The sequence below is a fragment of the Austrofundulus limnaeus genome, unplaced genomic scaffold, assembly GCF_001266775.1.
Source record: "Austrofundulus limnaeus strain Quisiro unplaced genomic scaffold, Austrofundulus_limnaeus-1.0 Scaffold1457, whole genome shotgun sequence".
Taxonomy (NCBI): domain Eukaryota; kingdom Metazoa; phylum Chordata; class Actinopteri; order Cyprinodontiformes; family Rivulidae; genus Austrofundulus; species Austrofundulus limnaeus.
Window position 1 is genome coordinate 41,248 of NW_013953859.1, and position 12,440 is coordinate 53,687.

Sequence of the window (12,440 nt, forward strand, 5' to 3'; positions counted from 1 at the left end):
ATAATAAAGTGTTCTATGAGTTAGAAAGTGTCTGGTGTGCTGCAGAATGTAACTTTCCCATTGGTTAAACATACAAGAGAAGACGGGGAAACATCAGCTAGATGCTGCTGTTGAGTCTAGCATTGCTCAGTCATGCGTGTCCACCTCTTGAAAGGGCTTATATAATTGTCCCAGTTGGTGGGACGGGGATCCAGCTAGCCAAGCCTGAGCTGCTGTCAGCGAGGCAAGAAGCACATTGATGCCAGAGAGCCAGCTAACAGCCTGTCGAAGCAGCCAATTATGACATCAGCTTGTGTCAGACGTCTAACAAGCACTGCKGATAATATTGTGAAGTTCCCTCAGGTTTATTAGGAGTTTGTCTCATTTAAACGTCTGGACYTAACAAACTGAAATTCTCAAAAAAATGACAATCTAAGAGTCTTTATGTGTAGGTGAATATATTTTATMCTCTGCAAAAAGCTGAGATAAGTGTCAGTATTAAGATACAGGGAAGTCCTAATTTTCTTAGAGTGCTCGCGAATCGTGAAAAAATGCAAATAATGGATGAGGTCCAGAAAAGGCCTACAGAAACAAAACAAGTGAGATTCCAAACTACTGTTTTACCGGTTTCTGTGATGTTACGAGGATTACTGCAAACTTAGGTTCTATGAAAATAATCTGCCACAGACTGAGTCTGCAAACTGTGAAACACAACTTTGTGGGGCTTTACTGTGGTACTTTGATTGTATTCTTCTTGTAAAGCCAGGCTCAAACAGAACGCCGTGCCTTTCACGTCCAGATGCAGCCTAGCTGTGAACAAAGTCAGTGCAAATACATGAGTGGGTGTGTGGAAAGACATTTTTCCTGGCTGGTACAAACTGAGGTCAAAAAGTTACTGCTGGAGATAAAATGCACATTTATCACATGAACTAAGAAGTCGACAAGTAACTGTTCCAAAACTTATAACAAAAAAAATACACACAGTGTACACACTAGAGTTAAATAACCCTAGAGTGAACCCTGCCTATCCTGTTCACAGTTAGCATCTGTGAAAACATGCAGGACAAAATGGTGACCATACAGGGTGTCAGCTCACAGCCATCATAGCAACTATTAGATTAACAGCAAGCTTAACTAGATCAGTTTTACAATTTTATTGATATTTTTACAATAAATTAATAGAATTGTTTATTATGTAAATTTTATTCAATAATCATGTAAAACCATTAGATACAAGAAAAARACCTAATTCTTAAGTAACAATGATCTAAACCAGACCTGAAGTCAGTCAARAACTRAGACTTTTTAGGTAGTTGAAAAATTATGTCTTCAACTAGTAATAAAATATTTATTATTTCCTACCTGCCATAAATGCCAGTACAGTAATGTTAAATCCAGACACTTCTACTTAGCATCATATTTTACAGTAGATCACACYGTCACATGGTCAAAACTCGCTCCAGCTGTTATACCTTATACCTCCATGCTGTACACTCCTTGACAAGGGCTAAATTAAAATTTAGCATTGAGTAAATTGACTGTGCAGAGCACGTGTCAAACACTTGGCCCGCAGGTGACTCCCCTGTGGCCCGCCAGGGGGAGTTTTTTTAACTTAGCATGAAATATGTTTCTTTTATCAATGGCAAACTTTAAATTTATGATTAAATGTAACAAAATAAATTTAATAAATTCCTGTCCCTGAGCTGTTGGCTTTAAGTAACTGAGCAATTTATTTGGATAGCACAGTATTAATGTCTGAAAATAAGCTGCTTAAAGTCAGCATCAACCATAAACTAAATAATATTTCTGTATTTATTTCAGATTTAGTCAGTCATATACTGTACTTAGTTCTTTTGAATGTTTAAAAGAGGATGTGTTAAAACACGGTTTAGTCAAAGTTAAACATGAAACGTCAAAGTTTATTACAACTGGCCCTTCGCGGGTCACCATAATGCTCATGTGGCCCTCYYTGAAAATGATTTTGACYCCCCTGGTTTAGAGGAAATACYGTTCAAGAATGGTACCGAGAATTCAATTTATTTTTTTGTAATATCATATCTTTTTTTTATTATGGTCATGTGGTTTACATACAGTATGTGCAGTCAGTATCTTATATGCCAGTATCTTACTAGACAGGGGTCAGTGTGATCGCTGAAGAATTTTTATTTGCACCAAGGTTGCAAGTTTTATGTGCAGGCAGCCTTAAATGGCATCTTGAATAGGTTTGATCTAAAACAATTCCAAGCTTCACACTTGGAACAACAAATTTTAATTTTCATGGTATTTGCTGTAATAATTCCTCAAAGTTGTGTGATGGTTAAAGATAATTGTTTATGGCCAGTTTTATAAATACCATTGAATCAAGGCACTATCAAATGATATTTTACATGTATATTTTTTTATCAAATTTTCATAATTTATTTATTTTGTTATGAATTAATGGGATCTTGGTTGATGTTGATGCTGCCATGATTATTGGTACCTTTCCCATACATTTGTACAAACTCTGTTACTGTATTGCTGTGTTTCTGTTATGATCATTGATTTCTGTCTTGTATTTTTTTTTATCTTTTCACATGCTTTCTTTAAACCGTCCACAAACTTAACGACGACCTTCTGTAATCTACTTTBCCCCGTCCCTTTCTCTACCCCGTCCACCCCCGATCCCTGGTCTCGACTACTTGCTGTGATTCTGCCCAATCAAAATGCACTATGAATCCTCTGTGCCCACCTCTGACAACTGGCTTGGTCAATCTGTCTGGTTGCTCTTCAAATCAAACAAAAACAAAATCTCTGCCATATGCMGCTAAACCATATCTGCAACATCCACATGTAGATGGTTTGTAATTATTTTATTTTATGTTAATTTTTGAGATCTTGTTTTGCTGCATGTATTTCACCTGCATTCTCGAGAAGTGTTCTGCCTGTGATTCGTGCATGTTGTGCTTGACTACATTCACCCACAACAGTCGTGCATCCTTTACTAAGAACTAACTATCAGTTTGTAAAGGATWAGACTCTAAAAACAGGTATACACTACACATATTCATTAAAATGAGCTCTTTCATTAAACAAGCTWACAATGTACACATAGTCGCCCACATGCTGGTAGTTTTYTTTATTTWTTTTTTCTGCCAGAGTCCAAGACTTTGCTCRTGGCAGAGAGAACAAGTGATGCATGATGACCATTGCATGTCTTTGGCAGGAACCCTTTATTTCCACGACACACACACATTCGTGCACACTGAACAAAGGAGTTGTACAATAAATAAAATGTGCATGAGCCTGTTTATTTTTAAGCTTCAAACTGCAGCGTTTTGTAGAAGAAAACTTATTGTATGCAAAGATTGTGCACAAGCAAATATTAAGCCAAAGTAGATAAATCAAAAAAGACTTTTCAGGTGCAAAAAAAAATTTAACTGTGTGTAAGCAATACAATTGGCCTGAGAACTTTAAATGTTACTCCACAGGTTTAGACTGGCTGTTGTTGATTGTAACCGTGCTACAATGTGTCCTACTGTTGCATGAGCTGCTGTTGAACTGCATGTTTGCATCTGCATGACGTGGACTTGCTGCATCTCAAAAAAAAACTGCATCTTTGACTTGAGAGAATCAGTGCATTTGATTGTCTTTTTAAGGAAATGTCCTGGGAATCCTGCATTCAAAAATTCACCTTTTCACTGTTACTAATATTAGATATACTGTATATACCCCCTGATTGGATGAAACTAGTTAGAGCTGGATGTTTCTCCCCTCTGTGTTGCATTGTTTGGTTCTGTCTGACCTACTGGATATGAAAAGCTTGTTGGAGCCTTGCTGACTTGTATTTGCATTGACTCGTTTGACTCTTGATTATTTCATTTTTATTGACTCAATCTGCATCAGTTTGATTGTTTTTTTTCCCTTCATGTTCTGTTTGTTTTGGATACATTGTTTGCACAAATTGCAGTGCCACTAACTACTTTCTCATTTCATTCCAACCCCCAAATCTTCATTCTCCTCCTCTGTCACCTCCTTCTATTTTTTGTTTTCTCTCACATCTTTCCTATCTTCAACTTCTCCATCTGTCTTTCTCTCTGGTCATGATGTTCCTGTGCTTTAGGATAATTTCATCAACCTGAGTTTCCTGAGGCTGTTCAGGGCTGCTCGTCTTATCAAGCTGCTCAGGCAGGGAGAAACCATTCGCATCCTGCTCTGGACCTTCGTTCAGTCTTTCAAGGTTTACTCCCAATTACACAGCCTAACACATACTAAAATTATAGGCATACAGCAGGCTATAAATGTAATCTTTCTGTTTTGTTGCCTTGAAGTGTAGAATTTAGGTGGATTTTTATTGTGACCTTTCAAATTAACCAAGTTAAATGGGGAAATGGTTTAAATACTGTATCTTAAAATGTATCAAACTGAAAAGTGGTTCATGAGGAATATTACCCCCAAACTCCCATGCTACCACCATCTATTGATCCATTTTCCCTTTAACCAGTTTCCCAATCCCTGCTGTTGAAAAAACTCCACACAGCATGATGCTGCCCCCGTCATGCTCCACCGTATTGATCCTGTTTTCAGCATGATGAGAGGTATTAAGCTGGAACCAGACACGGTAGAGAAAAAAAATTCCAAGCATCCTGCTTTATTTAACATCAATCATTTGAAATGTTTTTTATAGAAATATTTACTTATAATCAAATAAAAAAAACATCTAATGAAATTCCATGTAGGTAGAAACCAAAGCAACAAAATACAAAGAATACTAAGGGGGGTTATACTTTTTGCAACCCACTGTAAAACTTGGCTCTGGCCAAATACCAAACAACAAATGTGTCTCTCCTCAGGCGCTACCTTATGTCTGCCTTCTCATCGCCATGCTGTTTTTCATCTACGCCATCATCGGGATGCAGGTGGGTGTGTGAGCCTTGACCTCAGATTTCCTACCGTGCTTTCAGGATGCATTAAATAGATTTATTCAAGTGTAAAGATAGGATGAAGAGACTTCAGAGGAAGTGTATGAGGAGAGCATCTCTTTGTTAAACATCTTAAAGGTGCTGATTGCAAACTAGGAAATCAAACATAAAAAAGTTATRKTGGACTGTATCAAATTGMGCAGTTTGAARGGGTTTACTCCAGTAGTTTTCCAGATYTACTGTTATGCAATTATGGACTGAATTCAGTCTAAACATGGCGCTCACCTGATTCTACCAAAAACAGTGTAAAAACTTGAGTCTCGTAATTGTGTTTAGGCTGTATATAACCTGTGTAGAAACATAAATGTGGTGGAACCAGACAATTAGAGAACCAAGGAGGAGACATTTAGGTGGAAATGGAAAGTTTAATGATAAAAGTTATAATTTAATAAAGAAATAATTATTAAAAAGTAAGATCTCAAGCAGGGCAGTGAGGCACCATAAAGACAAAACTTGATTTTCAAATAAACTTGGCTTTTGCGAAACTTCTGTCAAACCAGTAAGTTTATCAWTTCAACAGTTTTTTCGACTCCAGTCAAATGCTCAAAATGTTTACAACCAAAATCCTTATTWTCAAATGTTGCCTAAATTCTTACTAATTTAATTTAAGAACACACTAACCACTAAAGAAATTGTTTGTTTTTTTATATTCTGTACTGGTCTTTATGACATTGCAATGAGTATTGTTTAAASTGTATTTATGTTTGGTTGTTTTCATTTTGGTGATAATGGTATGATTTTGTGTGACAGCTATTTGGTAATATTGCAACCGAAAAAGATGGAGAGAGCGCCATCAATGAGCACAACAACTTCAAGACCTTTGTACAGGCTTTGATGCTCCTCTTTAGGTGACTATTTAAGTTTTTAAACCCTCCATGAGAATAAGTGAATATTCAAATACTCCATGCATTACAACTTTAGAAGCACTTGTTCTGGGAAGTTTTATATATTTCATTTCAGTAAATGAATTTTTTGTGTGTGTTTTTGAAGGAGTGCCACAGGAGAGGCATGGCATGATATCATGCTGGCGTGTTTGGGGGGTAAGGTGTGTGACCCCCTGTCAGGGAATACAGAGCCAGAGTGTGGCAGCCAGGTTGCCTATCTCTACTTTGTCTCCTTCATCTTCTTCTGTTCGTTTTTGGTGAGCATTTCGTCCACATCTTTTCATTACCTTGTCAGTTTCAAAAAACAAAACAAAAAAATAAATATATACTTAAACCATACAAAATATACATATCAAGTTACACTCTAAATTATTAGTGCAAGTAATTAGTGTTGTTGTTTGTTACTTTACCCCTTCTATATTTTGTGTACGCACATGTGTGTAGATGCTGAATCTGTTTGTAGCCGTCATCATGGACAACTTTGAGTACCTAACTAGAGATTCATCCATTCTGGGACCCCATCACCTGGATGAGTATGTAAGGATATGGGCCGAGTATGATCCTGCTGCATGGTGAGTCCCAACAGCAAATAAAGACACATATAAATAAATAAATAAATAAATAAATAAATAAATAAATAAATAAATAAATAAACATCTCACAAACAACTGCAATTCTTCTTTACAATAGTAAAAAACGACTGTAATTACTAGGATTATTTACAACCTAAAATTCAAATTTCTTTGATGTTTTGTTGTATATTTTTGTGGTAGTTTTTTTTCTTACACAGAGACAAAAATGTTTCCCTTTGGTAAACATCAGCACATTCATTTAATTTTCTTTAAAGACAATTTGACAAACAAATAATACAAAAATAAATAAAACAACTGGTCCGTTTAAGGTTTAGCCAGTTATAACAAAGTAAAGCTCTAGCCAAACAGCTGCAAGGGGGTTGTGCTGGTTCTGAGTATACCCTTATGGGGTTATCTCTGTCATACTGTGCAACCCCTCTTTTTTCTCTCCTTTCCTCCACTCTCCTAAGAAATTCTTTATATATTCCTGTACCCTTTTTGTTCCTCCTCCTCTGGAATCGGTATACTGGCAAAAAACTTACAGTGGCAACGTCTACACTCCTGGCAAAATCCCTCTTTAATGTATGTTTTTACTGTAGACATGCAAAGTTTCATGGTATCTGWATTCCAGAACCTGTGTGTTGCCCTTCTGCTYTCCTTTAAAAATGATTTTAAAGGGGGTAGAATAAGGCAGGGCCAGCCCGTAGCATAGGCAGTATAGGCAAACGCTGAGGACGCTGTCCAGATAGGGGGTACCCCAAATGGGGAAGAAAATAAATATTTTATAACTTTTTATCCTACAGTTGTTTTAGTCCGTAGCATAATTACTGGTTACGCAGGTTTATGAAACTAATTTGTTCTGTGGGTTTCTCAGCCTGCTTTGTTACTACTGGAGGTGTTATTTGGTGCAGAGGATATTTCATGATAGAAGTATCATATGATACAGTCAAGATAAACTACTGGTGTTCAGAGTGTGAAAAGAAAACAAAAAAAYGTATAATGGAAGTTTCAGTTCTTGTCTCAGATAAAGCTCATGTTAAAGTCTGGTTTTCAGTGTTCCACCTTCACAAATACTGATTTTCTGTTGTTTTGTTGATCCCAAAAATTTAGTAAAATGATCTTCAAATGGCTGGAAAAACACAGTCTTGAGTAGATATTTTACAAAAGTTTCCAGCCCCTAGAACTGCTTCACTCCACAGCTGCTCTTTAACATGAACAAGTGTTGCTCATTGCTGTCAGCAGATGTTGGCAGGAATGAGGTAGACTTCTGGGAACTGTATTGTTAGCTATTTCAATTGGAAAGCCTGGTTTCTAAAGATAAAAATAATATCAAAGAAAAAACTATTTAGTTTGGTATGTGAATGTATTATTGTATTTTATATATTAATGAACATAGGTAAATTGACAGTGAGGTTTAAAGAATTGCACAAGGGACCTCACCTGAAATTTMGCTTTGGGCACCAAATCGGCTGGGACTGGCCCTGGGATAAAGGGGAGGGAAAATGGCCTAATTTGCAGGAAATATTTAAAACACTATCTTAAGGGTTTAGCACCAATATTGTAGCTGGTTTTTGATTAAACATTATTTATATGTGTCAAAGAGGGAAAAAAATTGTATCGCACAGCTTAGAAAAGACAAACATGCAGAGGAAGCACAACAGGAAACAAAGACGGAACATATGTTTAAAAGGGAGGGAAACGACACTTCACAAGCAGCTATTAAGCAATTACTAAACACACTGTAGCTTGTGTGTTTGCTCCTAATTTGTATTGTTTCATAAATTAGGTTTTAAAAAAAAGAAAAGGGGTGTTGATCTCAGGAAGAGGCAGTGTTTCAAAATAAACAAATGGGACTTATGAAAGAGGCGGACTGGCAGAACTAAGGGCCACATTTTACAGTGGTGATGTGGTTTGTGTTTATTCAATGTTTGTTTTTGAAGTGTTCCCAGATACAGTGTTCTTGTGCTCCTGCTCCCAATGTCCTATCTTCTTTCTAAATGTTTCTTTGGTTTATTTTTGTTTGATTTCCTGTTTGTGTGCATTTTTTTAACTCCCCTGTATTCTTCTTGCAGCGGGCGCATACATTATAAGGACATGTACAGTTTATTACGAGTTATCGACCCGCCTCTTGGCTTAGGCAAGAAATGCCCTCATAGGGTGGCCTGCAAGGTTTGACTTCAACTCAAATGAAACCTCTTAACCACACTTGCTAGCCACAGCATCCAGGAATGGAAGGAATGCTGCTTTGTTTATTTATTTTTTGTTTTCTTTTCTTTAGTTATTTTTATTTTATTTTATTTTTTCATTTCAACCAACAACTTCTTTTCCACCATTATCAATTTTGCATTCTGGACTGCTGAGAGAATGTGCGGGACAATGCAGATGCCCAAAGAAGCATGTGAAATGCACAATCTGAAAACACATTAAGATGTTTTGCAACAATGTTAAATGGATCTTTTTTATTTCTTTTCTTTTTTAAATATATTTCTCTCTATTTTCTTTTTGCTCGCTGTGGAGCCATGGCTTTAATGTAGCAAGCTACGGTTGCCCACTGTAGTGTTGCATTGTTCTATAGTTTTTGGGGGGTTGGGGGGAAAGACAGAAACTGCATTGACACCCCTTCCTCTTCCTCCCCTCTCACATCAGAGCAGGAGCGGCTTGCTGCCTGCTGTCAAGCCCTGCCCTGCTCTCCTGTGAAAACACACACACACACATACACACACTTAAACTGAACACACACACAGACATGCAGAACTTTGGGTTTACCTGGCCAAAAACTCTGCTACTTTTATTATTTAGGTGAAGATGAGTTGCTCTTTGAAAGGAAAAGTATAATTAGTGAGTTTCTTGTTGTTGTTTTTTTTTGTTTTTTTTTTGTTTTGTTTTGTTTTGTTTTTGTCCAGTCTTTTGAAAGAACTTGCTTCACTAATTAAGGGGAAATAAAGTTGTATTTGTACAAGTTTGGCACCTGGTGGTGTATTTTATCATGTTCACCACATGAGAGGGCAGTTCAAAAGTGTAATTATGACCCTTTTGGCTTTCCGTTTATCCACCTATGGCTGTCAATTGAAACATTTGGAAATTCAAGTCAAAAGAGGAGCTGCACTAGTTTGATAATATTTAATATAAATTATGTTGTTGTTGTTTTTATCTGTGGCACATTAGAACATTAGCTATGCTTACATGGATGTAAGTAATTGTAATAATCATCCAATTGGAATAAAAATGAGTCATGTACCGTATTTATTCAAGTATAATACGTAAAATTTAATCCATAAAATCATCCATAAAGTTGGGGGGTAATATTATACTTGGATAAATATTTTTACTTATGTATTTTAATTTAAATATCGGCAAAATGCCTGAGTCCGGAAATGACACCGTGTTATAAAAAGCAGCTGAAACGAGCTCACCTGTGACACTCCTCCGTGCTTCAGAGTGAGATAATAACAGATCCAAGCAGGCGACATGATGTGAACAAAAAGAAAAAAAAGGCAGTCCTTCACCTTAGTAATGATAACGAACTAATGACATTAGCGTGTGACCGAGCCACTCCTGGAACAACAACAAACACATGTCCGTCTGTAATGGCTGCCGTCTACCGGTGTTCTGAAAAATTTTGAATCTCTGAAAAAAGTTTCCCCACCAGAGGGAGCACACGTGAGTAGGAAGTAATCTGCTTTTCCCTCACAAGATGGCCCAAATCTCATGTGATGTATCTGACTTTTGTGTTGGCGCATCCTGGTGGACTATGTGTAAAATGCATATGATGCTGCTACAGCTGATATATATTTGTTGTTAAAATACCTTTTAGTACATATGTTGTTAAAATAAAACGAACAGTCTAATGATCATTTTACTGATATGTATAAAGACTGCAAAGGCTGAAAAATCTTGAAATCTGTATGAAATTGGACATAGTTTGAGGATTAAACTTTTTATGCTTTTTAAGCTCAAAAAACGGGGGGTCGTATTATACATGAGATCGTATTATACATGAATAAATACGGTAAATGCTCCAATCAGAACAATCAAAATGAATTTGTAATTCGAATGAGAGAGGTAGTTTATGCTGATTGACAAGCCGAATGGCGTTCATTTAATCACTTATTTGGATTATGCTGATTGTGGAAAACTGACGTGACTACGCATGTGCGCCCTATGTCATCCTGATGTCGTTTTGCCTGGCTAGATGCTAATATGTCGGGGAAGCAAAGCTGGTGGGTTAGTGATACAACATTTCTGTTAGAAACTTTGAAAGAGCTCAAAATGATCAAACGCCTTGAAGGTCGAGAGTGTAGGAGCACGGAGTAACATCAATAATGAGTTTAATTTGMAACACATTTTCATTGCCAAAAATCTCAAAATGTTACAAAACAGCAAAACGCACAGTAAATGCTAAAACTAAGAAAATAAAATAAAATAAAACTAAACTAAAGAACAATAAAATTACAGTCATAAAAACAACAGCCAGCACTGGAAAAAGGCTCGATTAGAATCAGTTATGCCTATTTTTGACCAAGAACCCAAACGTTTGCATTCTTCTGTACTGTTGCTTGCACCTATTTAAGTGCAAATCCTACAAGAAACACAATCAGATTTCAATGCGGAGCTTTGTCTTAGTGTCGCCCTCATTTTCTACTTTTTTTCTGCCATTAAAAAAGAAAAAAAATATTGCACCTCAGAAAATCGCTCCACTTGCCCAGAATCTCTAAATCAGCCCAGTAACACTGTCGTTCTGCTTTTTCAAATTTATTTATTTGATATGATTTTTGCCCCCTCTTTCTTTCACTTGGATCCTTCTAATCAACTCTCTACTTTAACTACTTCTACTTTCTGCCTCTGTCTCTCTTTTTTCGACTTTGGTAACTGGGTGGTGGCTCTGGCAGTGGCAGGATCAGTTGCAGGGAAATGTATGACATGCTGAGGCACATGAGTCCTCCTCTGGGCCTCGGGAAGAGGTGTCCAGCTCGGGTGGCCTACAAGGTCAGAAAGGCCCCCATCTTTACCTAAGCCTTCTATGGGGTGTCGTCGGGATTTGGGTGGAGAGGGGAGGTCTTAAAGGTGGGGAGGGACAGAGGGTTGAAGCGCTCAACGTGGTGTAAACTTTAGTGTCATTGTTCCTTTTGGTTCTGTTTCTGTTTCTTTTTTTGTMGAAAGTTGGGGTGGGGCTGGTCGGTGTTGTGGCCTTGTGTGGTGGTGTGGATTTGGTGGGCGAAGGAAGCAAGACAGTTAGAATGAAGGGTTCATGGAGGGGGGTGGGGGGGCATCCACAGGAGGGAACGAAGACGAGGGACCTTCTCAGCTCGTTTGCGCTGGATCCACGAGCTCACAACACGTAGAAGCCGAACACGTCACGACGAAGAGTGTTTTCTCTCTGCATTCTGTCACTAGAGGGATAGTAATCTGACTGTTGCAGCTCACTGCTGAGCAAACACTCTCTCATGCAGCAGCAGGCACGTGCAACAGGGCTTGGAAGGTCCGCCAGACTTATGTCCTCCGACTCGTTCCTCCCTGTGGATGAAGCAGACACGCAAACACACGCACACAAACACGCAGAGAATTGGGTCACATCAACCCCACACATAGAGATCACTGTTATTCCTCATGGTAGAGAGAGCAGAAGGACTTGTGTCAGTGATGTGTTTCCTTCAGAGAGCCTTTGGATGCCATACAGAAGCCGTTCTTTCTCTGTCACCCTTCATGTAGCAGCTCCAAGCCCCCCCGGGCAAGCCTCTTTCTATCTGCAAGTCCAATCTTCTCTTCGTCCTTTGGTTCTGTCGTCAATGCAGTTCTATTCTGTTTCCAGCCCCCTTCATCTCTGCATATTGCTGCTCCCCTTCCCCCACACATATACGCTCCTTCACCTGCCTTTCTGCACGGCTGATGACCACCACCTCCTCCTCCTCTTCCCTTTCTGTCTGTCAAACACCATACAAACACAAAGAACCTCACATTAGGTACTTTGCAAGATAGACACATACAGAGGGATAATTACATTTATGTAAGCGCTTTTCCTGTTACTCCTCTTGTGATCAGCTCTC

At 38.1% G+C, this 12,440-nt stretch overlaps 1 protein-coding gene across 2 annotated transcripts in view; it reads left to right on the top strand.

Moving 5' to 3' along the window:
- Positions 1-11,382, top strand: part of LOC106535455 (voltage-dependent P/Q-type calcium channel subunit alpha-1A) — a gene marked incomplete at both ends in the record, with an annotated part of 38,639 nt that extends 27,257 nt beyond the window's left edge. The window contains 7 exon segments of one of the 2 annotated variants that reach the window (XM_014032461.1): positions 2,816-2,818; positions 4,082-4,198; positions 4,812-4,877; positions 5,691-5,788; positions 5,931-6,081; positions 6,269-6,396; positions 11,286-11,382. In XM_014032461.1, the coding sequence (XP_013887915.1) occupies positions 2,816-2,818; positions 4,082-4,198; positions 4,812-4,877; positions 5,691-5,788; positions 5,931-6,081; positions 6,269-6,396; positions 11,286-11,382 (660 nt within the window). 2 annotated transcript variants of the gene reach the window in all.
- Between the last annotated feature and the right edge of the window lie 1,058 nt (positions 11,383-12,440).